General features: G+C 51.4%; 10 protein-coding genes across 10 annotated transcripts; 6 read left to right on the top strand and 4 right to left on the bottom strand.

The window, feature by feature from the left end:
- Positions 1–5: 5 nt before the first annotated feature.
- Positions 6–2021, top strand: BDR25DRAFT_342049 (prolyl-tRNA synthetase-like protein; the record flags this gene model as incomplete). Its single annotated transcript, XM_033693671.1, has 4 exons — positions 6–168; positions 231–303; positions 356–399; positions 450–2021. The coding sequence occupies exons 1-4, from the start codon at positions 88–90 to the stop codon at positions 2019–2021; spliced, it is 1770 nt and encodes a 589-aa protein (XP_033548849.1). The 5' UTR covers positions 6–87.
- Positions 2022–2190: 169 nt separating this feature from the next.
- Positions 2191–3245, bottom strand: BDR25DRAFT_284406 (HIT-like protein; the record flags this gene model as incomplete). The annotated part of the gene is made up of 3 exons (XM_033688117.1): positions 2894–3245; positions 2677–2754; positions 2191–2402 (listed from the first exon to the last, which is right to left on the bottom strand). Exons 1-3 carry the CDS (start codon positions 3210–3212, stop codon positions 2191–2193), a joined length of 609 nt encoding a protein of 202 aa, XP_033548848.1. The 5' UTR covers positions 3213–3245.
- A 744-nt stretch (positions 3246–3989) lies between these two features.
- Positions 3990–5944, bottom strand: BDR25DRAFT_17212 (A/B/D/E cyclin). The gene is made up of 4 exons (XM_033684140.1): positions 5892–5944; positions 5711–5825; positions 4206–5613; positions 3990–4154 (listed from the first exon to the last, which is right to left on the bottom strand). Exons 2-4 carry the CDS (start codon positions 5720–5722, stop codon positions 4069–4071), a joined length of 1506 nt encoding a protein of 501 aa, XP_033548847.1. The 5' UTR covers positions 5723–5825; positions 5892–5944; the 3' UTR covers positions 3990–4068.
- A 626-nt stretch (positions 5945–6570) lies between these two features.
- BDR25DRAFT_342047 (ribosomal protein L2) lies at positions 6571–8050 on the top strand. The gene is made up of 2 exons (XM_033693670.1): positions 6571–7653; positions 7706–8050. The coding sequence occupies exons 1-2, from the start codon at positions 6628–6630 to the stop codon at positions 7799–7801; spliced, it is 1122 nt and encodes a 373-aa protein (XP_033548846.1). The 5' UTR covers positions 6571–6627; the 3' UTR covers positions 7802–8050.
- Positions 8051–8658: 608 nt separating this feature from the next.
- On the top strand, positions 8659–12261 carry BDR25DRAFT_342046 (uncharacterized protein). The gene is made up of 6 exons (XM_033693669.1): positions 8659–9344; positions 9407–9710; positions 9768–10287; positions 10336–10827; positions 10877–11122; positions 11201–12261. Exons 1-6 carry the CDS (start codon positions 9032–9034, stop codon positions 11987–11989), a joined length of 2664 nt encoding a protein of 887 aa, XP_033548845.1. The 5' UTR covers positions 8659–9031; the 3' UTR covers positions 11990–12261.
- A 228-nt stretch (positions 12262–12489) lies between these two features.
- BDR25DRAFT_259319 (uncharacterized protein) lies at positions 12490–15739 on the top strand. The gene is made up of 3 exons (XM_033686583.1): positions 12490–12712; positions 12769–15380; positions 15433–15739. The coding sequence occupies exons 1-3, from the start codon at positions 12643–12645 to the stop codon at positions 15529–15531; spliced, it is 2781 nt and encodes a 926-aa protein (XP_033548844.1). The 5' UTR covers positions 12490–12642; the 3' UTR covers positions 15532–15739.
- A 432-nt stretch (positions 15740–16171) lies between these two features.
- BDR25DRAFT_284392 (NAD(P)-binding protein) lies at positions 16172–17471 on the top strand (the record flags this gene model as incomplete). The annotated part of the gene is made up of 2 exons (XM_033688116.1): positions 16172–16348; positions 16407–17471. 2 exons carry the CDS (start codon positions 16172–16174, stop codon positions 17469–17471), a joined length of 1242 nt encoding a protein of 413 aa, XP_033548843.1.
- A 629-nt stretch (positions 17472–18100) lies between these two features.
- On the bottom strand, positions 18101–19201 carry BDR25DRAFT_221485 (uncharacterized protein; the record flags this gene model as incomplete). Its single annotated transcript, XM_033685033.1, has 3 exons — positions 18101–18181; positions 18242–18571; positions 18629–19201. The coding sequence occupies 3 exons, from the start codon at positions 19199–19201 to the stop codon at positions 18101–18103; spliced, it is 984 nt and encodes a 327-aa protein (XP_033548842.1).
- A 198-nt stretch (positions 19202–19399) lies between these two features.
- Positions 19400–21059, bottom strand: BDR25DRAFT_342042 (branched-chain amino acid aminotransferase II). Its single transcript, XM_033693668.1, has 4 exons — positions 20782–21059; positions 20438–20735; positions 19686–20384; positions 19400–19631 (listed from the first exon to the last, which is right to left on the bottom strand). Exons 1-4 carry the CDS (start codon positions 21005–21007, stop codon positions 19616–19618), a joined length of 1239 nt encoding a protein of 412 aa, XP_033548841.1. The 5' UTR covers positions 21008–21059; the 3' UTR covers positions 19400–19615.
- Positions 21060–21389: 330 nt separating this feature from the next.
- BDR25DRAFT_259307 (ARM repeat-containing protein) lies at positions 21390–25245 on the top strand. Its single transcript, XM_033686582.1, has 4 exons — positions 21390–22271; positions 22323–23175; positions 23310–23677; positions 23739–25245. Exons 1-4 carry the CDS (start codon positions 21666–21668, stop codon positions 24846–24848), a joined length of 2937 nt encoding a protein of 978 aa, XP_033548840.1. The 5' UTR covers positions 21390–21665; the 3' UTR covers positions 24849–25245.
- Positions 25246–25519: the final 274 nt, after the last annotated feature.

Raw genomic sequence — 25519 nt, 5'->3', positions numbered from 1 at the left:
AATTTATCATTTTACTGTCATTGGATCAATGGATAATTAAGATATTCTGACCGATTTCAATCCTACCACAGTCGAAATATAAGGCCAATGCCGGCGCGACTCGGGTATGGGTTGCGACGATGTAATCTGCAAAAAAGAAGAGGATTCCAAAATGCCAGATTAATATCAGTACGCTGCTCTTGGGCAGTTCTAATCTCCAAAACCTGGTCTGAGCTAATAAATATGTGCAGGTTGATTCAAGGAACCGATTGTCTAATTTCTGGACACCGACAGGAGGCATCTCACCTCAAGATGGAGAGCAGGGTTAGCCCACTTGATATGAGCAAATGTAGTCCTTCATCTGATTAGAAATAAGATGATTCTCATGCACTACTCGTACGAGGAGGCTTCCTGCGACAAGTATATCCTCCAACTCAGCCTTTCCCAACCATAAATCTGATCACGTGCAGGCCCATTCAGGCGTCTTCCACCTCCTCCCACTCGGTCTCCGCGTGCAAGAGAGACTCTCCTGGCTAATAGACAAACACATGGCCACTCTCGGTGCCTCTAAACTCTCCCTTTCATCCATTACCACGGAAGCGCTCTGGCGCCAGAGCGGCCGCTACTCCGCCAACTCCGAACTTTTACGTCTCAGTGACCGCAAGGATTCCGGATTTCTCTTGTCCCCAACACATGAAGAAGAAATCACTTCTCTTGTTGCTGGGATGGTGCATTCGTATAAAGACCTCCCCTTGAAGCTTTATCAAATCGGAAGGAAGTATCGTGATGAGAGACGTCCTAGACAAGGGCTTCTTAGAGCGAAGGAGTTCTTGATGAAGGATTTGTACACGTTTGACTATGCGCATGAGCATGCCCTGCAAACCTATCAATCTGTGAGGACTGCATACAATAACTTCTTCGACGAGCTCAAACTCCCCTATTTGGTCGCTGATGCGGATTCCGGAAACATGGGTGGCAAGTTGAGTCACGAATACCACTTCGTCTCACCTAAGGGTGAAGACAATGTCTGGTCTTGTAGTTCGTGTGACTATGTTGCCAACGAAGAGCTCGTTGAGAAAAGAACCCACGATACTGGGAGACTGCCGACGAGCCAGGAACTCCACTTCACTGGAATTAGTGTAGACAGGACCACTAAAATCCACATCCATGTCCCGTACCCCGCAAGGCTCGTCAACGTACCTTGCTCGGATGGAACAAAATTGAACGTCTACGTCCCACGACCCGACATACTACCTCCATCCTTGCTCAGCTCGGATTCAACCCACATCGAGAAGTTCGTTAACCTGCACGCCGTAAAAAAAGCGGCCATCGATATCGACACAGGCATCGAAAAAACTACCTTGCAATCCTTTCTCCCAAAAACAACAAAAACAATTCACATCTATGACCGCCTAGTCCCATACCCCAAATACCCTGACTCCGAAATTCCACTCAACCATCTGGACATAACTCGTATCTATCCCGGCGACCCCTGCCCGCGCTGCGAATCTGGAGAACTCAAAGTCCAGAAAGCTATAGAAGTAGCGCATACCTTCCACCTCGGAACCCGTTACAGCGAGCCTCTGAAGGCCCTCGTAGCAGGCCCCGACGGCATGGCCAAACAGCCCATGCAAATGGGCTGCCACGGTATTGGGGTGTCCCGCCTTATTGGTGCTATTGCGTCATTACTTGCTGACGACAAGGGTTTGAACTGGCCTAGGGTTATTGCACCATTTGAGTGTATTGTTGTGACCACCCCACAGGTTCCAGAAGAAGATGGTGTGGAAGTGTATGATATTTTGAGAGAAGGTGCACAAGGATATGAAATCGTTGATACGGTCATCGATGACAGACCGATTAAGAGTCTGGCGTGGAAACTTCGAGATGCAGATTTGATCGGTTATCCAGTTATTGTTGTTTTGGGACGAGCGTGGAAGGAGAGGAGGCGGGTCGAGGTACAATGTAGAAGACATGGTGTCAAGACTGAGATGGAATTAGAAGGGTTGAAAGAGGGTGTTCTAAAACTTCTGGATCTCCTGTAAGAAGGTTCTAGAATACCGGCGCTTGTGGGGACGCCTTTGTATATTACTATACACGGTACTGTACAACAAGTTCACGGGAAAATAGCTGTAAAATACCTTCACCCCCTAGTAGATATCCATTCCATTCCACCGGTGATGAACAAGTGTGCAGGTAAATAGGATATGAGAATTACAGCTTCGAGGCAGCTTTCATCCTCTTCACCTCCTCTCTTAGCACCCTCCTCATTTCTCCAGCTAACCGCACTCCGTCCTCGTCATCCAGTTCATCTCGCTGTCCCCGACCGAACATTGCCCAGCTCTTGCTCTTGATCTGTGGCATCGTTTCTGGTCGGGGTATAATGTGGAAATGGACGTGTGGTACGACTTGTGCTGCTCTAGCTCCTGAGAGGCATAGGATGTCAGGTGAAGACATTAGATGAAAGTGTGGGGTAAAGGTCTACCGCGAGACAGAGAAATGAAACCTTTTCTACATGTGGCAGTAAAGCACGCTTAGGCAAGAGAGTGCTAGAGAAGAATACAAATGAAAAATGAACCAATCAAGGTGAAAGGAGTCAGTGACCGCAAGGAAAAGGACTAGTAAAACAAATAAACACCGCAACACAACCACCATATCCTCTTAGCTATTCTAAACCAATGAAATTGAAACCTAACTCACCATTATTTTGCACAATATTATAATCCTCCACTCCCGTCACCTGAGCTACAACTCTCGCTAGGACCGGCAACCAGAATCCTGCATTCAGGTCAGCCAATACAATTACCCTGAACACCACTTAACTCCCCAAACTACCTAATATCCCAATCCTCATTTCCTACGCATATCTCCCCGTCTTTGGGCCACAACAAAATAAAAGCCAAAAATCTAAACTCACCGATCTCTCTCCCCTCACTACCCTCCATATCTGCAACCTTAACCCGATGCCCCCTCGTCGCAACCAACAAATGGCCTTCTGTCATCGGCAAAATATCTAGGAAAGCCGTTACATTCCTCGAACTCAGCACCACGAATGAATTCGGATCTGTTTTTTCTGGATCTGAAGCTTTATCTGAAGGGACACATTCTAATAAACCTGACTCCGAAGATGGAGCGGGAGAGGTTGAGGAGGATGAGGATGAGGGAAAAGGGAATGCAGAAGCGATGTTACAGAAGGGACAGGATTGGGGTGGGTAGTGGAGGCCTAGTCCTTTCATGTTATATGCAATGCATGTCTTGGACTGTGTAGAGATGGGAAGTAGAAAGAGGACGTTTAGGGGATCGACCAGGGTGGGCTAGCGCGATCTTGATGACGGACGTCAAGCCGAGGTTCGATCGCGTGTTTAGATCGTGGCTGCGACACAGACGAAACAGATTTATTTGGCGATGTAGGTATGCACTATGACACTTCACGAAATTAATTTCTTTCAAGTTGGATGTTTCTAAAGTGACAATGGGTCGGTTTTCTCATTTGCATATTGTACTGAACCAAGCATGGTATCAAACATTTAGGCTCACAAGGACATCGTCACAGCTGCGAGTGGCAAAAGACATGGCTCAGAAGACGGCTCGTTGCAACAAAACACCACAAATCACACCGCCCTAGTACCCAGGCTAGTACTCATACACGATGTTCACCTGGACACTTACCACCCTCCCAATGCCAATCAATAGCCGTCATCATAGCCACCGTGAAGGTATACCGTCCATATCACTATCGACAGTATCCAGAGCCGTCTCAGAAATGGGAAGTAAGAAAAAGGAGTTCGAGAAAACACGCCACCAGGAAGGTAAGACGCCATCCATTCCGTCCAGAAAGGTAAAAATCACAAAGAACCGCAAGAAACATCAGACCCTGCATAACCAATTAACACCCTTTTTATTAACGCCGTCCAAGCTTAAGCCAAAATGCTGACATGAATGATGGCCGAATGCATTCGGAACGCTGAAACGAGATCGATGTTACCACAGAGTGCGGATGTCGATGGGGTCATAGCGTGAAGGGCGAAGGTCGCAGACGCAGAAGGCACGCCAGCGCAGACCTAACGCAAAGACACAGTCTTAGCAGGTCGCTCATTTTCGTGACTTCGATTCTTCGTGTAGGACATTACCATATTGAATCACGTATTCCTTAGCCCAACGACGAAGAACAATAGATGCTTTATATAGTCAGTACAAGCAGAAGGCAAGGCTGGGGCAAGATAGAATACCTTTCAGGAACTTCTTACTAGCATACTTCTTGAAGAATGCTTCATGCACCACCGGCCCAGACAGATAGTCAATCATGAGTTGTAGGACGGGTTGAATCTCTTCCTCGGTATAGCCAGCATAGTGCGCAAGTGTGGCGTCCCATTCGCCACGATCCAAGACGAGCCGAGCCAGATACATAGCTGCAGCAGCAACCTGGCTCGGGGGGTGTGCGATGAAGCGGTAGTCTAGGCAACTAATCTCTAGGAGGTACTTGCCTAGCGTACGCGTCTGAATGTCGTAATTGTCGGCTTTAGATATCCGGCGGAGGAAGTTCATTGGGTTCGGGTAGCTCAGGTCATAGTTGAGGGCAGCGAGGACGAAGCGTTCAGCACTGAGGATCTCTTCTTCCGTGAAACCATCGTCGGCAACGTGTCGGAAGTTCTGGACGTGTGGGGAAAGGACCTCTTCGTACTTGGACGCGATGAACATGGCGGTGACACCAACAAGTTGAAGGCGATCCAATTGCACGATCTTGGTAGAGAGAAAGCGGTCGATGATGTTGACGGCAAGGAACAGGGTTTCGGGGAGAAGGCGGAATCGAGTGTGGACCTCAAGCAACCAGTCGACCAGGATCCCACGCATCTTCCACTCCAACTCGTTCTGGTTGTCCATGTAGTCGGGGTTGGCCATGGTAGTGATTTCCAGCTCCTTCAGGTACTCGAAGATCTCGACAACATACTCTGATACCATCAATGGATCATCGATATCTTCATTGTCAAGATCTGGGACTTCCTCCTGAATAGCAGGCTGCTCAACTTCCTCGAAAACCTCAATAGCCTGAGACTTGGTCCTCTCATGCTTGATACCAGCCGCCTTTGTGATCTCAACCTCGACCACAACACTAGCTTTTGCCTGTTGCACTGGTGCAATGTTCTCAGATTCTTCGGGATCCTCCTCTTTCAGGGACTTTGAGCTAGATGCAGACGTGTTTCGCTTCTTCGTCGCGTGTCCTCCAATACCGGATCCGCTCGCGGGGCGCTTCAACTCCGATGACGCATTATTCTTCTCCTTCGGGGCAAGCACTGAACGCGTCGAATTTGCTCGCGATGGCTTTTGGATCTTGGTAGGATGTGCAGCCTTGGAGACCAGTCCACCTTTGCTGGCCAATGGCTTCTTGCCGTCTTTGGAAGCCGCACCGAGCCCTTCGTTCTTCGTGACATTGCTGACGTCCCCAAGCGCCGCACGCTTCCGGGTTGTACCGTTGGCACCAAAACCAGCGGTAGACTTCTTGGTCTGCAACCCCTTCTTTGGAAGGTCTGAAGATGTTTCGTGGGATCCAAGCGCGGCCGTTTTGGCGCGCGTTAGACGTGTCGTGCCGGCATTCTCATCGTTCTCATTCGTGACAGCCCTCTGCCTGAGGGATCGTGCCTAACGGGACATGTCAGAGTCTGTGGCAGCGCAATACGCGCCACCAACAAGGGTGTTCAAAGGTGGGATGACAGGAAGGCGGGCGACAGTGACATACTGCTGGAGGCATTGCAAGCAATATTAGGTATGTTGGGCAAAGCTAGATTTGTATCCAGGGATAGGGGTGTATGTATTAAGCTGTGGTGTTGTGTACAAAGCGTTGTTTTGATGCACTGTCAGGAGGCGTCAGTTGGGTCCAAATAAGCCGTGAAAAGCATGGGGAAAGGGTCAAGGCTGACAATACAGAATCACCCGATATTCTGGCAAAGATGCGAGAGTCTGCTCGACAGACTCGGTGAAGATGCTGGGACTATCGAGGTACAAACACGCTATTCATGGACGACAGCGATGGTGATGGCGTAGAGACGGCGAAACTCCTTGGAGAGAAGCTGAAGGCGTACTCAAGGAAGGGACGAGAACGTTATCCAGCTTCAATGGGTGCAGGAGAATGAGGAGAGAGGCGAGGTGCTGGCCCAAGGTGTGGATGATGGAAGAGGAACCAAGGCGTGTTGATGTTTTGGTGAGGTCGGCTTGGCAGCCGCTCGCTAGCTGGTTGCGCCAACTTCGCGCGAGGGCGAGACGTGAAAATGGCTGGGGGGGGGGCAAAGACCAATGAGAGCGCGCTGTAGCTTACCTCTTGGATCCAACGCGAAAATGATGCCAGTGCGGAGGACGAGATGGAAGACGAGATGCTGCGGCGATGGAGATGCAGGTAGATGGCGGACTTGATGATGCGGGTAGGTGCGATGGCGATTTAATGCTGCCGGCGACTGTCGCTGGAGCTGTCCACGGGTGTGCAGTCACGTCGAGTTTGGTTGCTCATCGCGACGGACGCCAGCCCCGATGCCGCTAGACCGCTTTCGGGCCACGAGATTTTCCGAGCCTCATGTCATGAAGGAGCGTCGTGGAAGGAGCATCGCAAAATCGTCTGGCCTGACATCTCGCTCAATGCCTTTCTGAACAGGCCGGACGAAGATGATACAGCCTCGGATATGCCAATTGCCCACCTCGCGCCTTGGCAACAGCCTCTTTACCTCCGTCCGCAGCTATGCAGTTGTGGTTGATCGTGTCTCCACGCCAGCGTTCGAACCTGCAGTACCTGCCGATGAAACTATTCTACACACCCAAGGCCCGCGAAAAGATGAGTTCATTCCATTGCGAACGTACAAACCTCGAACTCCCGGTCTGCGCCATCTCAAACGGCCAGTGAACGACCATCTATGGAAGGGCCGCCCGTTGCTCAGACTCACCATCCCGAAGAAGGGCCAGCATCTGGGCGGTAGGAATAACAGTGGGCAAGTCACTGTTAGACACAGAGGTGGCGGCCACAAGAGAAGGATACGGATCGTGGATTACTATCGCTTCGCTCCAGGAAAGCACGTTGTGGACAGAATAGAATACGACCCCAACCGGAGCGCTCATTTGGCGCTCGTCACTCGCGTAGAGACTGGCGAGAAGTCATACATTGTTGCTGCGGATGGCATGAGAGCAGGGGACGAGATTCAGAGCTATAGGTCAGGCATTCCGAAAGAGCTGCTCGACAGCATGGGAGGTGTGGTGGATCCCGGGATGCTAGCTGCAAAGACTGCCTCTCGGGGCAATTGCCTACCAATTCATATGGTCCCCCTTGGAACACAGGTATTCAATCTGGGATCGAAAACGAGGGGCAAAGCTGTGTTCTGCCGAAGTGCAGGCACATACGCCATTGTAATGAACAAGGAAGAAGTAGAGAAGCCAAGGGGGCTAGAAATCGCCAGCGTCATCGTTCGCCTCCAGAGTGGGGAGATGCGAAAGGTCAGCCCGGACGCTTGCTGTACGATCGGAGTTGCAAGCAATCCACAATCTCATTTCACATCCTTAGGCAAAGCTGGACGTGCCAGATGGCTAGGCAAACGGCCCGAAGTCCGAGGTGTTGCGATGAATGCAGCTGATCATCCTCACGGAGGTGGACGTGGCAAATCGAAGGGTAACGTCCATCCAGTGAGTCCTTGGGGTACTCCAGTAAGTAGACATACAATCCCCTACTAAACACTCGTGAATAACAGCTTTGTAGGCAAAAGGAGGCTACAAGACTAGGCACAAGAGGAACAAGCATACATTCCTTGTCAAGGATCGTCCCAGGAACCAAGGCAAGAGGAGACCAAGATGATTGGCGAGAGCACTCTTCCTGCGCAATCACAATTATGTTATCCTAATTGTACCATATATGTTGCAATGTTGCGGCACACCGCACGGGCCCTCAAATATCTCGGTGCGCTGATGATATCGTTGAACATGGCCGAATCTTTTAACGATAACACTTCGTTAATGTTCGCCTTCTTCATTTGACTTTGTCATGCGAACATCCACCATGGCTCATATCACACAGTGAAACGACCCAGTACATGCACATCCAAAGCCAATGGCAGAAGCCCAATGTCGCGATGTCGCTGTCCATTAGTTGATTTAGTAACGGTCTAAAACATATCCCTAGTGAGAACAAACGACACCCCGCTTCAATGTTTCGCTGTGAACTCGGGTTATATTACGGACAACCCAAGCTCCTCAATCAGATAAGGTTGAGGCGGCCCTTCCACAAAATGTAACAGGGATGACTCGCAAGCCATGCTATTTTTGGACGACAACACCCGATCCTTCGGTCCTTCAACCGCCGCCATCCTTTTTGACCCTTGTAGCTTGAGGTAAGAAGCGCTGAAAGAGACTGAGTATTCAGTCTCATGCACCTCGCAAAATCACTCGCAAAGAGCAAAACACGCTGCAATATAAACGCTTACCATTGTTCCAATACAGCATAGCTGAATGGGCTGTTGGCAGGCCAGTATTGCCAGTGCTTCGGGGAATCCGAGTTTATTCGTCCTGGTGTCTAAGTCGATGATGACAACACGCCCTCGGGACGGTTCGCTTGGCGTGACGGCTGTGAATGGGCCAGTAGAGGAACACTGCCTGGCAGGGCGCCTTCAGCCCCAGCACCGTTCAGATGGTCTGCGCCCACAACGTCGTCTCATAGGCACTTTTCGCACGTGGGATATTCCAGCTCCGAGCATTCCTGCGACGCAACCTCCCCCTCAAGATTGCCGTATTCGTGTCCATGAATGATGCCTAGTTCTCAGTCGCATTGCGCTGGATATCGCCCTGCCACTATTGTCTAAGTTCGCATCCATCTCGCATCCATCGTTCCAACCTACATACCTGAACCCGCCGCAACTGCTCGATCTGCGCCCGTGACGTGAGAAACCTTCGAAGGCTGCCTGGCATTGTGAGGATATCGCTTTAGAATCTGCCCGCACCCCGATTTGCTTACGCGGGGCGCAACCCAGTGGAGCTGAACCAAACCGTATTTCGTGAAGTGCTTCACGGCGGCGGTCATACTTCGCGAAAAATGCCCTCAGGATCCCCCGAATCGCCTGGTGAGGGCTTCTTCAACGATCTGTCCCAGCAAGTCCCGGACTCGAACAATTCCTGCGAATCCCCTTCCAGATCGAACAGCCTCGATGGGGGCCAGAAGGACGATGCCGCGAACAAACCGAAGAGGATAGCTTGTGTATTGTGTCGAAGGAGGAAGTTGCGATGCGATGGCACCCGGCCTACGTGTGGGACCTGCAAGAGATTGGCACATGATTGCGCCTACGACGAGGTGCGCAAGAAGAGCGGGCCCAAGCGGGGATATGTGAAGCTTTTGGAGGCACGACTGCGTATGTCAACCCCCAAGGGTAGTCAAGGATGAGTAATTCTAACAGAACCATTCATTCTATAGAACAAGTCGAGACGCTGTTGAAGAACCAGGAATCGAACGACCAACCTAAAGAGACTTCCCGCCAGGATTCTACATCTGCGTACGTGGCAAATACGTTATCACAGGGACCGCCGGACGCAAGTGGGGGGTATCTGGGGACCTCTGGCGAGGCTTCAGTGAACTTCCCGGAGTCCATATCGCCAGGCCCCGATGCATTTCAGACGAATTCTTCAAATATGAACTCCGTGGAAGGTGACTTTCAATGGGAAATGATTGGATTAGGCCTGGACGAGCCACTGCCCCCTCAGGATGTCATAAACGACCTGTAAGTGAATCACACTCTGTGCTTATCTGTTGCGCCCTTTGTTAATTTGTCATGCAGTTACCAGCTGTACTTCACAAAGATACACCCCTCGCTTCCAATCATTCATAGACCGCGATTCCTTGCCGCAATGAACCTCGCACCCCATATGCGACCACCCGTCTGTCTTCGATATATCATGTGGACTCTAGCCGCTTCTGTCACGGACAAGTACGATGTATTGCAGGAGCACTTTTACCATCGCGCAAGGAAATATGCTCAAATGGACGAGATGAAAGGCCACGGCGAATCAACAATCACCTTGGGGCATTGTCAGTCGTGGATTCTAATGGCAACTTACGAATTCAAGCAGATGTACTTCCCTAGGGCGTGGTTATCGGCTGGTAGAGCAGTCAGACTCGCTCAGATGATGCAACTGCATCGGCTGGATGGAGCCGGATTAGATGTGAAGCAATGTCTTCCGCCCCCGAAGGATTGGACAGAGAGAGAAGAGAGAAGGAGGACATTCTGGATGGCGTTCTGCGTTGACCGCTATGCCAGCATTGGAACAGGATGGCCAATGACCATAGACGAGCGAGATGTGAGCCTACTAACCTTCTATACTGTCCTCTACTAATCCTCTCTCTAGATCATGACCAATATGCCATCCAGTGAGGAAGCTTTTGAGAAGAGCAAACCAATGCCCACTGGTTCATTGCAACAAGCCATGGGTCCACAAGGAGCTGCATCACTCCAACCATTCGGAGGCATCGTCTTAACGGCTGCACTATTCGGTCGCAACCTTCTGCATCTCCATCGACCTGGATCGGACGATCGCGACGATGATTTGAATGGTGGATTCTGGACTCGACATCGCAGCATTGAGAACATCCTTTTGAACACTTCACTTGGTTTGCCCGACCACCTACGATTGCCATGTGGCCTCCCTGATCCTAATGTCGTCTTCCTTAATATGAGCATCCACACTTCAGCTATATGCCTTCATCAAGCTTCTATTTTCAAGGCAGACAAGTATCGACTGCCGGTCAATGTCAGCAATGAGAGCAAGATCAGATGCGTAACTGCCGCTGCAGAGATAGCTTCGGTAATGAGGATGATCAGCCATCTGGACTTGGCGGCAGTAAGCTTCTCTCAACTGTCATCACCATTCGTGGTACTAATATTGGCAGATGAACCCATTCATATCGTTCTGTGTCTACGTCGCGGCACGTGTATTTGTTCAGTATCTCAAGACCCGACCTAAGGATCAACAAATGAATTCGTCGTTACAATTTCTCCTGCAAGCGATGCAGGCACTGCGCCGAAAGAATCCCCTCACAGAATCATTCTTGGTTCAGCTTGATTTGGATCTCGAAAGCGCTGGTGTATTGGGTCTGCAACAAAAGCCGTTGTTGCATTCTCAGCGAAGCAGAGTGGTAAGCGATCCATTACAGACCCAAAATGGTCAAATAAAGTAAGGACAATTTCTTATAAGCTAATTCGTATCTCTCTAGCCTGGCTCCATTCCAGTCAATACTGACTCTGTTTCCTGTAGCCCCATCTTCGAAATTCGCGAATCCCAGTCTGCAAACGCTCCCATGAACCAGTTTACCGGTGCGTCTGCAACCGTACAGAATAATGGCGCATCCGCACCATATAACGACAACTCTCCTGGACCGCCATTCCACGATTCAAACATTCCTCTCAACATGAAGCCACAGCCTACACCATTCGTCCCTTCTCAAGGGGGACCCCAAATGGACCTTCCTTCCAGGGATAGACCGTCTAACCCTGACAGGTTTGCGCCTAATGGAATCGCTCTGTCATCGAATGGGTTCAACGTGGACGATGGAATTGAAATGGACACTTCTCCAGATGCCAACGCTGATCAACCAAGCCCCTCAACAACAACATCGCAATCGAGAGGGGGGTCGACTTCACACACTTCGTATTCTCCTGGACAACAAGACGACAATCAGAATATCCCGTATCGAGCCTCTCCCAGCGGCTTGAAGAATCAAATACCTCTGCCCCACTCAACGGGTGCCAACAACAGTGCCTTCTTTCCCGCAAGCGAAGACATGTTCTCAGCATCGCTATTCTCTCACACAGTCAATCCTCTCAGCAACGATCCCATTTCCAATGGCTTCATGGTGGGTAATGAATGGGGGATGCCTGCTGGGATGGGAACTGGCACGGGTATGACTCCAATATCCGAAGGAGGCTGGAACCAGATGTTGGAGAGCATCAATCTAGGGTGGGACTCTATGGGGCCTCCTCATGGCAACCCGCCTACCGGATAAGGAATCCGGGCCTAAAAAGAATGTGTACTACTAAGAAAGAACAGATTTCGGAACAGGATTGAGCGTTGAGACAAGGATACCCACTTTCGCTTTTATTGGTCATGAGGGCTCCTGACTCCCCAAGTCTGCTCTTGATAAAGGATTGCTGATATTTATGTTCTTGTAACACTTTTTACATATTCGGCGTCTCAGGTTAGACCAGACACAATAAACTATCTCGAAGATATGTTATCGATTAGGTCATCACACCGCTCATGTATACTATGATGCAGAATGGAATTGCTTTAACGCAATGATGAGCTTTGTAAATGCCAGAACGATGATAATAATGAGCGCTGGCTATGATAGACAGCAGCAAAGGCAAAGCCGTAAAAGGTGCCGGTGGATGCCGAAACGGGCTTGCAGGGGGATGCAGGGATGAGGTTCCGAGCCAATGTGGGCGGTCTGGTTGCTATGGGACTACCAATCTCAACACGCCATATCACAGCTTGTACCCGCCACGACAAACACCTCAAGTCTTCAATTGAGAACTTTTTCACCGCATTATTATTTATATTTCTTCGTAGAATCTTCAGACTCCTCTTGTGAAACTAATCTCGCCCTCACTTCGTAGACGAGGACGGCTCCTTTGTTTGTAAACACGATCATTCCTCATGCATAAGCCGAAAGAGCGAGAGGGTGCCCCGTCACCCGCGCCCGTGTACATGTCTTCGCAGCAAATGGGTACTTGGAACCTCTATGGAAGCATCCCAGTCGTTGTTGCTAACAGTTTTGGGCAGCGAGCTATTTGCAGGATCTCCGAACCAACCGTGTCGCCAGGCCGAATGGCTCCCGGCCCCCTCCTCCTTCCCAATTCAACACGTGGTCGAGCAGGACGTCCTCAAGATTCGCCGAGACTCCTGCTGTGTCTCCCTTCTCTCATCCCACGTTCGAGGACGCTGGTGTTGACGTCAACACTCCCCCACCTGCTTCAGAGCCTCCTTTGGAGCCGGCTCCCGCTCCGCAGTCAGCGCCCGAACCCCACATGCATCGCCGCACCACTTCAAATATGAGCATAGACGCACCCAAGCTGAGGGAGCGAACACCGGGCGTGATATACAGAGAAAATGGACAGCGTCAGGTGGAGCGCGAAGAAGCCAGGGCGCTGCGCATAGCCATGGAGGAGCTGGATCTAGAGGCAGACCAGAAGCTGTATAAGGCTGCCTTAGACGAAGCTGCGGAGCTAGTGTGGAAGCATCGAAACCCGAATGCCCCTGGGGCGAACCCAGATGCACCCTACCCTTATCCGGGTACAGACGGGAAGGGGGCGCATGGAAGAAGCCGAAGTCTCGGCAGGGCGGAGCAGGACATCCAGCGTTCGAACTCGAAGCTGCGGAAGCGCAGCTCGGTGGGCAGTAATGTTTCCGGCAGCAGGAGCAGTAGTCTGCAGAGTAGGCGAGCTGCCAGTGGGTCATCCGTCACAGCAAATGCGGACTTCGGTACCTCACCTCCAAAGCACCCCGCCACCAGCAACATTGGAGAAGACATCACCGCACTTCCGCAAATCCCCTCCATTCCAATGGATGCAAAACATCGGAGACGCGCCAGTGGCTCTAGGAGGACTGTTAGCGGCAGCCTCTTTAAGAATCCAAACGATCAGATCTATGAGGAACCCGAGGAGGAATCTCCTGCTCCTCCTGCTGCGAACCCTCCGCCTCTTGCCAAGTTGCCGCTGCAAGTGCGGAGAAACCCTTTCAGTCGCGTCCAGTTCGCCAAAGACAATAACCTCGTCAGGTCGAATACCGATCCTATCATAGGGACAAAGAGATTTGACCGGTACGAGATACAGAACAACCCACCAACCCAGTCACGCAATGCCGCGTATACTTCCAACGCCCCAGTCACTCCTAATGCTAAGGAAGACGGCAAGTTGGTTGCTGACAACGAGTCCGAAGTAAAAATGAAAGATGGCAAGGAGATCCGAAGTGATGAGCTGCGTGCTGCAACTGGCATGAGACTGAAGGACAGGAGCCCTAAGCTCCCCACGCCTACTGTCGTTTCGGACTCTCCTGGTCGACCCATTGTCTCCTTCAAAAGCAACTGGAAACCAAAGGAGGTTGAACTCAAGCAGGAGATATCCGCTCTCCCACAATCAACCCCTAAGCCTATTGGCCAAACAGAGCCCGCTCCTCGCCCCCTATCCAAGGCTGCAACTGCTCCTGTAACCCCCGCCATCATCTTTCCGAATGAGCGGCCAAAGAGGAACACGTGCTCATCTCCTACTCCAATTCCTCAGATCAGCGTCTCTCCCACTCCACCTACACCCGCAGTCAGAGCCAACCGGGCACAAGTGCCTACCATTAACGTCTACGAAGACCCTCCAGCGAGGCCCCTTCCGGACGCTAACAAGCTAAGGAAAGTCAACAATCCATCTCATTCCGCTCCGCCTCCCGTACCAACAATAAACGTATCCCAGGCCCCTCCATCGCGCTCTAAGCCAACTCCAGCGCCTCCCATTCCGACGATCTCTGTCCAAGAAACACCGTCGATCTCAGGCAATCCTCACAACCGAGGTCCAAGGGTGAATGCGCCTTCGATATCAGTAACACCGTCCGTCCCAATCATCGCAGTGAACGAGCCTACAAATTCTAAGCGTGCTCTCAATATCAACCCTCCTTCTACCTCTGTCACGCAGTCCGTCCCTTCGATTAATGTCAGTGGGTCTGGCGGCTCAATTCGACCGCTTCCAACCCCTAAACATCACGCCTCCAAGTCCGGCCCTCGTCAGTCCACGAACTCTCGACCGCACTGGACTCCTTCCAGTGTCCGCACCGGCGCTCTTTGTAATCAATGCGCACTCCCCATCTCTGGTCGTATAGTTTCAGCTGCAGGTGTGCGATTCCATCCAGAATGCTTCCTCTGTCATCACTGCGGTGAACACCTCGAATGCGTTGCCTTCTACCCAGAGCCAGACAACAAGCGTGCCGAACGTGTGGCTCGAATCCAAGCCCGTATGCGCGGCGAGGACATCGAATTCCTCCCAAATCACCCAACCGTAGAAGACATGTTCCGCCTCGAACAAGAAGACGGAGACGAATGCATGCGCTTCTACTGCCACCTTGACTTTCATGAACTTTTCAGTCCCCGCTGTAAGAGCTGCAAGACACCAATTGAAGGAGAGGTTGTTGTGGCATGTGGCGCAGAGTGGCATGTCGGACACTTCTTCTGCGCCCAATGTGGTGATCCGTTCGATTCCTCGATGCCCTTTGTGGAGAAGGATGGGTATGCTTGGTGTGTTGATTGTCATACTAATCGTTATTCGACCAAGTGCAAGAAGTGTAGGAAGCCGGTTACCGATACAGTTATCAAGGCACTCGGGGCGGAGTGGCATATGAACTGCTTCTGCTGTGTAGTAAGAATAACTCTTTCCCCTTGTATTTGAGTGTTGGCTAATTGATAATCAGGAGTGCTCTGGACCATTCGAGGATGGGCGCTATTTCCTGCGAGGAGACTCTCAAGATCCGGTTTGTGTCAGGTGTGAAGAGAGGAGACTGAAAGCCTAAGATCATCCTGCAAATTGGCCTAGGCTGGGCCCCGGCCAACCATGCTGAATGTCTTGGGAAGGGTGAAGGGTGAACTCTGGAGTGGTGTGGTTTTGCATAGTAATATCTCTCTCGTGCTTGCATTAGAAACAAAAGCATGGCTATGGAGTCGTCGTGGTAGTTTGTGTTCGTCAGCATTTGATTTTAGACGGTTGGCGCTGGTAGTGGGCGTCTTGGAATAGTGATTTGAATATATGATTACATTTCATATATTGCACCTTCTCACCTAACGTGGGACATGATCAGGATAAACTCTATTTGTAAAACCCCTTGCTGTAACCAGGGAGAACGTCAACAGATTCCTGTACGAAACTACCACTGTAATTTTCCGGGCTAGGTTACAAGATGTGGTGCTGACTTATTCCCGTCCTGTCCCTGGTGTGTCCCTGGACAAAGGAGCAAAGCGATTGATTAGGAAATTCCATGCTGTGATATCTCATACCGGAGGTGAAATGCTTTTAATTGCTCTATTGATTGACTGCTCCCCCGAATGCTCCCAATTATCGAAGAAGAGGGGGTGTCCGGAAGAATGTTAAACCGCAAAAGCTTGGCACGGTGAATTGTTCCAAAGGCACATCAACCCCGCAACCGTCCAACAACGATGCCTCTTCCCATCCTCGCTCAAGCACTGTTCGAGGGCATATCCTCTATACCTGCGGGATGGACGATAGTCAAAGTCGTACCAAGCCTTCTTCTCCTTTACATTCTAAAACGGTTCTTCAATGGCACAGCCAACACCTCCGAGCGGAATATGCATTCGAAAGTGGTCATCATAACAGTAAGCTCGCACTACCCCTCCTACCAAGACTCGAGAGTAGATATAATATTAGGAATAGGGAGGAACTTCTGGTATAGGCGCTGAAGTTGCCAAAGAGCTCGCGTCTCGCGGTGCCCAACTTGTTCTACTAACCCAACACCCACTCTCCGACCCATTTCTAGTCGACTATATAATGGATCTACGAACCTCCACAAATAACGAGTTAATCACGGCTGAGCACGTTGACCTCTCCTCCCTCCATTCCATCCGTGTATTTGCGACAAAATGGGTGGATAATGCGCCACCCAGACGTTTGGATATGATTGTCTTGTGTGCGAATACCTTGACGCCGCCGGGTGGGAAACCGAGTGTAACCGACGATGGGCTGGAGGGCAATTGGGGACTAAATTATATGGCGAATTTCCATTTACTGAGTATCTTGAGTCCAGCGTTGAGAGCGCAACCGCCAGATCGGGATGTTAGGGTTATATTTGGGACATGTAGTAGTTACATGGCGGGTTCGTTACCTGGTATTGACTCCCCATCGGCCGCATCCAGGTCCAACAAGGAGAAAAAGAGAGAGAAGAAGGACGGGAAGAAAGAAGCCACCACAATTGCATTCACCCCTAGCCAAGTCCACGCAACCTCTAAATTTGCCCTCATGACCTTCGCGCTCGCCTTCCAAAAACACCTGTCCTCCTACGTCCGCCCAGATAAAAACCCTATGAACGCACGCGTCATCCTCGTCGATCCAGGCTTCACACGTACCCCTGGTATGCGGCGCTATCTCTCTTGTGGTAGTCTCTGGGGTCTGGCGCTCTACCTCATCCTCTGGCCTTTTTGGTGGCTTGTTCTTAAGAGCCCAGAGTATGGCGCGCAGACGTTTCTGTATGCGGCAATGGAGGCGAAGTACGGAAGGGGCGAGGGAGGCGTGTTTTTGAAGGAATGTAGGGAGATTGGATTTGTGAGGAAAGAGGTAGAGGATGAGGGAATGCAGAAGAGGCTGTGGGAGGAGAGTGAGAGAACGGTGCAGGTTTTGGAGAAGGAGGGTGCGATCAAGAGGGTGAAGCAAAAGAAAGGAGGAGAGACGGCTGGGAAAGCTGCGGTTGGGAATGAGGGACCGAAGCAGAGGAAGGGGAAATGAAATACAGAGGTCTGAGTAGGCATGGTAGAACCGAGGGATGAGCCGGGGTGATTTGACGGAGTGCATCGTTGATATCTAGACACTAGATACATCCACATGGTAAAATACGCTTCGTTGGGGAAATTTATTTGTAGACGCCCCCACAATATAGACGACACTACACTAGCAGCGAGAATGGCCGCCATTTTTTCACAATCGTAGTGGTATATACTTCTACTTTTACACCAGACGTTTTCTCCAAGACTGGTGGGGGTGAGACCAACTGAACTACAGCCAGAGAGGGGAACAGCTATTATCGAGACTTCCTCCTTTACTCACATGACGAGCAGTGGCCGATTTCCAGACCGTCCCTTCCTATCTTGATTTCGAGTAGTCAGACAAGGATCCACCGCGAGGCGTAAATATACCCGGAAGCTAACAAAATCCACTGGGCCAAGTCCAATCGCTTCCACATTTGATAGTGACAAGGGATACATACGCCAATACCAATTAATTGATTACGACCGCTTGTCCGCCCAATATACCGGCCAGACCAGACCAGACCAGACCAGAAAGCTAGGGCACAGGTGTGGAAAGACAAGATACATATCGAAGCAAGGAAATGGGGTGGGTGAGGTGGCTTGTTGCATCTACGATAATTTGTGTCCGTATGTTTTCTCGTAGTCACGCCTAAAGGCCTGCTTTTCTGCCGTGTACGCGTCTTCGTATTTCTGTGAGCGTGTTAGCAAGCGGTTTGGCGTATGTTGAGGTATATCTAGATGCAGTCATACCTGCTTCTCACTCGCGCTCAAAGCATTCCACTCATTCCCAATAAGCTTCATAACCTCCGACTTCGCAATGCTCTTCATGTCTCCACTGGTATTGCGCTCGGTCGCAAACCTGAGGTATGCGCTCGAGGGTCGCTTCACTTGTCTGTCGTCCTTGATCTTGGAAGTGTGGGGCGGGTATTTGCGCTTGCCAGCCGTTGTTGGGACTCTTCTTCTTAAATTGAGACGCGCGAGGTTGGCGATGCGGATCTGTTCGGGTGTATGGCTCAGCACCCAGCGCTTGTACTCTGCTTGTTGGGCAGCCGCCCTTTCGTTGGCAAGATGGTTGTAATGCTATGGGCGGTAGTCAGCGCTGGGGGTTTCAGCCGGGAAGATATGCAACGAGCTTACCTCCTTTTCGGCAGGAGTCAGATTCTTGAACCTGGCAGCGGCGTCCTTGACACTGCCTGTCAAGTTCCCTCCCGTCTTCCCCTTCACGGCTTCACCACTGAATACCATCCAGGCGGACATGTGCTGGCCATTCGACGGTTCCCGAAGCGCCTTAGCCTTGAGCTCCTTGATGGTAGCTTTCTCTTTCTCACCCGGCGTCAGAGACTTCTTTACCTTCCTCTTCGGCGTGGCCGCAACCTTCTTCTTCGGTTTGGCCTTGGTTGCTCGGGCCGCCTTCTTCTTCGGCTTCTTGGTAGCAGTCTTCTTCTTTGGAGCCGCCTTCTTCGCTGCTGATTTCTTCACGGCTTTCTTGACCGTCTTCGTGGGTTTGGTTGCGCGGGCGGTAGCATACGATCGGCGGCTTATCGCGAGCGCCGTCTTGTAGGCGTGTGACAGTGCGCACACAGACGGGATTCCAACAGCATTGCGGGCGAGAATGGAGCGCTGGAGGAGGTGGGCGAGCTGCGAGAGGTCGGGGGTTGGCGTTTTCGGCACATCAGCTGCCAGGCGGCAGAGAATACCGCGGGCCAACATATCTTATACACAGGAACAAAAATCGCCGGGCTCGTCTGCAGCTGTGCGCGAAGTGTGTGGGTTTGGCGCAGGCAATTGGGGATGATATGAGGTGAGGTTGGTGGAGGTGGGATGGATGCGCGAGTGAAACAGGCACGCTGCGCGGTGGTGCGAAGGGGAGGCTGGGAAAGCTCCTGCGCGCTCTGTGCGCACTCTTGTCCAATCGAGCTACCTCGTATTTACGCCACACCTGTCACCGGCTGCCAAATGCTCCTGAGCCAATTTATCCGTCAAGCTAGTATCAATTGGCCGAGATGCGGTCTATCAAAAGAGAATACGCCTTTTCCACTCGAGAAACGCCCGCTGATATACAGCTATGTGGTATATATATGTACATGAAGTAAACCTCGCCTCTCGCCTGCAGAGCTCATTCGCTTACAACACTTTGTGGCTGAGCTTCATGTTAGTAGTGGACATTGGAGAGACTGTAATTGGGATCGCTCACCTCCATACGTGGTCCTCATCACCGTACTGGATGCTCTCTATCCAGTCCTTCATCTGCTGGGCGATTGGGCCGGCCTCGACGTTGTCCGCCAGGCCACACTCAACAAGTCGTCCCTTCCAGGAGATCTTTCGCACCGGACTCACGACAGCAGCTGTTCCTGCGCCAAAGACCTCCATCATGCGCCCCTCGTCAGCGGCATCTGCAACGTCCTGCATGGTAAACTTGCGCTCTGAGATCTTCCAACCTTGCGGTTCGAGCCGCTCGCGGGCGAGTCCTAGAATCGAGTCCCTCGTAACGCCCTCGAGAATGGTCCCATCGAGCGGTGCAGTCAAAAGTTCTGACTGCCCAGTCTCCTTGTTCTTGATGGCAGCGAATAGGTTCATGGTGCCGGCCTCTGTCACGTACTCTTCCTCGCCGAACAACCACAGGTTTTGGTGAAATCCTCGGCTGGCTGCCTGCATTTGCGGCACAATGCAGGGCGCATAATTCGCTCCTAGCTTTTTGTCTCCCACACCGCCCGGCCATGCGCGGACGGCGTAGTCGGTAGCCTCCAACGACACAGCTTTGAATCCGGTGGGGTAGTACGGACCTACAGGCGAGGCGATTACGTAGAGCAGCGCCGAAGCTGGAGGGCCGACGCCGAGTGTTCGCTGAGTGCCTATCATTGTCGGCCGAAGGTATAGCGAGTATCCACGGATGCTGTTCGGCTGTTAGACATGAATCACGAAGAATGCGCGGCAGAGGAAACTGACTCTGGGATGAAGCGCTCGTCCAGCTTGACGAACTTGCCAATGAGGTCGATCATGGCATCCCCGTCAAACGTGGGCAGCGCAATGCGCGCCGAAGACTTATTCAACCGCGCCATGTTCTTGTCGGGCCTGAACAACCTAATGTGTCCATTCTTGTCCTTATACGCTTTCATTCCCTCGAAGGCCTCGAAGGCATAGTGGAAGACGCAGGTAGCGGGGTCGAGGCTGAGATTCTGGTACGGCGTGATGCGTGCTGGCAGCCATCCTTGTGATGCTGTCCATTCGAGCGAGAGCATGTGATCTGAGCGTGTTAGGTACCGACACATTTGGGTAAATGCCAACCAGACCAGTGAAATTGCGCCCAAAGATCAGTTCCTCTGGGGGGAGGAGGTCTTTGGGGGTGGTCGTCCTCGTTATGCTGAGCTTCGTCGGGTCAATCTCCTGGATGCTGGTTCCCACGGAAGCATCAGCGTGAATGCTGTACGCTCTCCGACATCGCAACGACAGCGTAGCCTGAGGAGCAATTGAACGAGCGAAGGAAGATATCAATCGTGACGATCGTTGCTGAAGCATAGTGGGCTGGCCTTTAGCAGAAACACGGTTGCAGAAAGGGAGAAGTCCGAAGAGAAGAGAAAATGGGCAGATTAATGTCCGAAGGATTTATTATTACTGCAAAAACCGAAGCTGACCGACCGTGAGATGCCGGGGGTTGCTTATTCTGCCGCGACACAGCTTGGCTCCTATCGGCGGTCTACATTTACCCCGAAAGGGCGCGGTTGTTGCGGAACCAGCGTATCGCACGCATACAGGAAGTTACCCGCGTACCTAAATTCCGGTCGCTAGTTGGGGGTTGCTCAATGTGTATTCACGCCAGCTTAGGTAATTGGGCTGTGGGCAGGATAGGCGTGCCTCTGCTACGTCGCATCACTGCACCGTAGCTGTCGCGTGGGGTTCGGAGCGCTGCATGGATCTTCCGATACGTTGAGGCCCTGAGAGCTCGAGAGCTGTGCGCGCTTCTCCACCCGTCAATTAGCGTTTTAAGACGCTGGCTGAATTTCCTCTGCCTGGCTCGCCCTGAGTGTTGAGTGTTGAGCGGGTCTTCAGCTCGCTACCCAGGCCAACTCCCTGACCTCGACCCCCCTTCCACGAAATCCTCCCTGGGCGATCCTGCATTTATGACGCCTCGAGCCGACTTCCATAGTATCGCCGTCCGGGCGGCTCCACTATCACCATGTTTTCTTCGGCGCTGAAGTCGTTCACCTCAAACATCTCTTCTAACTACTCGCTCAGTCCGCACCCCACGTCTTATTCCGGACCATGGAAAATATACGATGCAAAGAAAAAGTCCACAGGGAAGGCAGCATCCGTGTTTGTCTTCGAGAAGAAGTCCTTGGAGCCCCAGGGTGGGGCAAGCCTCGGAGGCCGGGCCAACGCCTCTGCGCTCAAGCGGGCCCATGAGGAAGTCGTGGAAAGGTTAAAGAAAGAGGCTAGCTCCCTTGCCCGATTACGGCATCCTAGTATCTTGGAATTGGCAGAACCCGTGGAAGAAACTCGAGGGGGAGGTTTAATGTTCGCCACAGAGCCCGTCACGGCGTCGCTGGCTGGCTTGCTTCAAGAGAAGGATGAGCAAGAGAAGGCCGGGGGAGTGGGCGGCCGCCGCAGCCGCTACGTGGTAGAAGAGTCTGACGGGCAGAAGCGAAGGAGAGAGCTGGAAATCGATGAGCTTGAGATACAGAAGGGGCTGTTGCAGATTGCTAAGGGCCTCGAATTTCTCCATGAGAGTGCTGGGTTGGTGCACGCCAACATGACGCCCGAGGCTATCTTCGTCAATGCCAAAGTAGGCAATATCAATTCGTTTCCCAGAGTGGTATACTGACGTACGCGACAGTCAGATTGGAAGATATCTGGCCTAGGATTCTCAAGTCCGCCAGAGAACTCGACCAAGCCGACATCCGCTACTCCTATTGCACTCTCCGAGGTCCTGCACTATGATCCACGGCTACCGCGCCATGTTCAGCTAAACCTCGACTATTCGTCTCCAGACTTTGTCGTAGATGGTAACGTCACCCCCGCTGCAGACATGTTCTCGTTAGGCTTGTTGATCATTGCTCTCTACAACTCACCACATCGAAGTCCGCTGGAGTTTAATGGGAGCCAGTCATCTTACAAACGGGCTTTCTCATCTTCATCTTCAGTCCCCACCAAGAGTAACAACTTCATGTCCTCACAGCCCCTACCAAAGGATGTGACGAATGGCGTCTTAGATCGGCTGATCACGAGGCGGCCTGCCCAACGGTTGGATGCTCGTGAGTTTCAGCAGGCTCAGTATTTCGACAACATTCTGGTCTCTACCATTCGCTTCTTGGACTCTTTGCCTGCGAAGACACCAAACGAGAAATCGCAGTTCATGCGGGGCCTTCCAAGAATATTGTCTCAGTTCCCAAAGTCAGTCTTGGAGAAGAAAGTTTTGCCAGCACTCTTAGAGGAGATGAAGGATCGCGAACTTCTTGCCTTAGTCTTACAGAATGTCTTCAAGATCATTACAACTCTAACCTCAGGAAAGCGTGCGTTTACAGAGAAAGTGATCCCTCGCCTGCGAGAGATATTCCTATCAGGGCCTCCAACTAGCAAAGGCGCTGCCGCACCAGAAAGAGACAGCTTGAAGGAGGCAGGATTAATGATTCTGCTCGAGAATATGGCTATCGCGGTTGAGAATTCCTCAGGGAAAGAGTTCAAAGACAGTAAGTTGAGATTTGATTTGCTCTAACTTCTTTGGTAACAGAGTTTCTGCAATACTGTTTCCATAGCTTCTGTCTTATCCATAGCTGGAGCCTGCAAGAGGCTCGAATAGAATGGTCTAACCTAGTGGTTGTAGACATCCTTCCTATTCTCCAGCACGCTCTCGAATCCCCAACACACTCCGTGGTGGATGCCGCCCTCCGTACTCTCCCGTTTGTTCTTCCTATCATTGACTTCTCCACGATCAAAAACGAGCTATTTCCCGTGATAGCCACCGTCTTTGCCAAAACCAGCAGTATGGGCATCAAGATTCGAGGTCTTGAGGCTCTTAAGACTCTCTGTGGTGGTGGGCCCGAAGAGCAAGAGATACAGGGCGATGGTCTTACTGGAGTTGTGGAGACTCCAAAACCTAGCTCCAACGTTTCGATACTGGATAAGTATACGATACAAGAGAAGGTGGTACCGCTATTGAAAGGCATTAAGACAAAGGAGCCCGCAGTTATGGTACGTCAGCGCCTTTTAACTGCTTGCATATTCACTGAATGCTAACATCTTTCTTGTTGAGATGGCTGCTCTTGACGTCTTCAAAGCTATTGGCTCGCAAGTCGATGCGGATTTCCTTGCAATGGACATTCTTCCGATCCTTTGGCAATTTAGTCTTGGTCCTCTCCTCAACCTCCCGCAGTTTCAGGCATACATGGCACTCATTAAGTCATTATCCTCCCGTGTCGAAAACGAGCAAACGCGCAAACTTCAGGAATTAGGTGCAAGCAATGCCACCGTTTCCACATCTCGGAATGAGTTCATGAGTTTCGGGGGAGTTGGTGGGACAAATGGTACCGATGCGACCAACGGTGATGGAGAGGCCGGCTTCGAGGCTCTTGTCCGCGGAGGCAATGCGAATACATCTTCAGGCACAGATATGTTGGGGGGAGATTCATGGGCAAATGCACCAGCCTCCGCTTCGCCATCGTCCGTCCTACCCTCCCGACCATCAGCACATCGTGGAAGGTCATCGAACAATGCTTCGCCCGCGGCGACATTTTCGTGGTCCACACCACCGCCCCCTATGTCTCCTCCTACAAACCTCTCAGCACCACAGGGGGGGGCAAGCAGAACGATTACGCCTGACAATACTCTCAGCTCGTTGAACTCCTCTTTTCCTGCTCTTACTCCCCTTAACCCTAGCATTAGCAACATCGGCTCTTTCTCTCCACCGCAACAAGCTAGACCGAGCATGGGCATGAGCATGAACAGTATGAGCAGCATCAATACAAATCTCTCTACACCAACGTACACAACACAAAGTTCTAGCTTAGATTGGAGTAAAGCCACTGCACCTGCGTTTAACCCTTGGGGAAACACAGGCACGAACTCTAGTACGACTGGGTTATCGAACTTCTCCATTGCACCACCGCCTTCACAGCCTCAACAACAGAGTAACGTATATTCGGGTTTCAGCATCGCACCTCCACCGGCAACAGGGTCTAATACGTTTAGCATCGCCCCGCCACCGAGAACAGGGGCACAGACAGGTGATATGAGTACGCTAGGCGGATCAGGGATAGCTATGTCCACGAGAATGGCACAGAATCAGAACCAGCAGAGACCAGTACAATTGCAGCAAACGCAACAGACGCAAAATTGGGGAGGTGGGAGTGACTCCTTAATCTAGTTTCTTCTTCTACTTTCTCAGTGTTTATTCATGGTTTCACGGTGTTGTTCAGCGACTACTGGCATAGAATCTTTGGCAGGCGGAAACTTGGAGTTTCTCGAATATTTTCAAAGGCACTTTGCAGGACACACACTTTTCAGGTCGGGCGTGGGTAGAAGGTGTATGATAGCCAATTTCAGCTCGTGACGATTCGACGTTGGGGTTCAGCTTTCAGTCCAAGTCATGGTTTTTTCCTCTGCCCTTCTTGACTAAGGCGTTCCCGGTCTCCAGTATGTTGCTCGCGTGCTCAATCATATCTTTTTGTTATCTACGGATCCGTACTAGGCACCCTACGATCAAGGATTCTGTAAGGGGATTGTGATGCCGGGGCAGGTTTGGGGGTACATGTAAACACTTTCAGTTCAAGATTATTAAGCCAGCGCTGCTTCCATGAGATAGTTGGGGTGAGTGCTGAGATTGTTGAGGCCAAAATTTCATGGCAATGAGTATTGAATTGGCTAATAATATACGTCGTACCAGGCCCTGTCGCAATCTCACAATGCGATGGCGCCAACGGCGGAACCAAGATGACGCCTAGGCCAGTCAAGCTCCCCAACCAATGTTGGAAGCCGGAGCTTGCCGTAGCCGCATTCTTCCAGGGCTGGGACACCGACGTCATACACACATTCCGC

This window comes from Lindgomyces ingoldianus (genome assembly GCF_010093535.1).
Source record: "Lindgomyces ingoldianus strain ATCC 200398 unplaced genomic scaffold BDR25scaffold_12, whole genome shotgun sequence".
Classification (NCBI taxonomy): domain Eukaryota; kingdom Fungi; phylum Ascomycota; class Dothideomycetes; order Pleosporales; family Lindgomycetaceae; genus Lindgomyces; species Lindgomyces ingoldianus.
The sequence above is the reverse complement of the archived record's forward strand: the minus strand, read 5'-3'. Positions and strand labels throughout refer to the sequence as shown.

Bases quoted from the DNA above. Each gene is read 5' to 3' on its own strand.
- BDR25DRAFT_342046 (XM_033693669.1), top strand. From the start codon at position 9,032: ATGCCCTCAGGATCCCCCGAATCGCCTGGTGAGGGCTTCTTCAACGAT. The intron at 9,711-9,767 runs GTAAGTGAATCA...TTTGTCATGCAG, and splicing joins CAGGATGTCATAAACGACCT to TTACCAGCTGTACTTCACAA. The intron at 10,828-10,876 runs GTAAGCTTCTCT...TAATATTGGCAG, and splicing joins GCCATCTGGACTTGGCGGCA to ATGAACCCATTCATATCGTT.
- BDR25DRAFT_342047 (XM_033693670.1), top strand. From the start codon at position 6,628: ATGATACAGCCTCGGATATGCCAATTGCCCACCTCGCGCCTTGGCAAC. The intron at 7,654-7,705 runs GTAAGTAGACAT...ACAGCTTTGTAG, and splicing joins TGAGTCCTTGGGGTACTCCA to GCAAAAGGAGGCTACAAGAC.
- BDR25DRAFT_259307 (XM_033686582.1), top strand. From the start codon at position 21,666: ATGTTTTCTTCGGCGCTGAAGTCGTTCACCTCAAACATCTCTTCTAAC. The intron at 23,176-23,309 runs GTAAGTTGAGAT...TAGTGGTTGTAG, and splicing joins AGGGAAAGAGTTCAAAGACA to ACATCCTTCCTATTCTCCAG. The intron at 23,678-23,738 runs GTACGTCAGCGC...TTTCTTGTTGAG, and splicing joins CAAAGGAGCCCGCAGTTATG to ATGGCTGCTCTTGACGTCTT.
- BDR25DRAFT_17212 (XM_033684140.1), bottom strand. The intron at 4,155-4,205 runs GTATTCTATCTT...GACTATATAAAG, and splicing joins TAGTAAGAAGTTCCTGAAAG to CATCTATTGTTCTTCGTCGT.
- BDR25DRAFT_259319 (XM_033686583.1), top strand. From the start codon at position 12,643: ATGCATAAGCCGAAAGAGCGAGAGGGTGCCCCGTCACCCGCGCCCGTG. The intron at 12,713-12,768 runs GTACTTGGAACC...AGTTTTGGGCAG, and splicing joins CATGTCTTCGCAGCAAATGG to CGAGCTATTTGCAGGATCTC. The intron at 15,381-15,432 runs GTAAGAATAACT...ATTGATAATCAG, and splicing joins TGAACTGCTTCTGCTGTGTA to GAGTGCTCTGGACCATTCGA.
- BDR25DRAFT_342042 (XM_033693668.1), bottom strand. From the start codon at position 21,007: ATGCTTCAGCAACGATCGTCACGATTGATATCTTCCTTCGCTCGTTCA. The intron at 20,736-20,781 runs GTCTGGTTGGCA...TAACACGCTCAG, and splicing joins CTTTGGGCGCAATTTCACTG to ATCACATGCTCTCGCTCGAA. The intron at 20,385-20,437 runs GTCAGTTTCCTC...ACAGCCGAACAG, and splicing joins GACGAGCGCTTCATCCCAGA to CATCCGTGGATACTCGCTAT.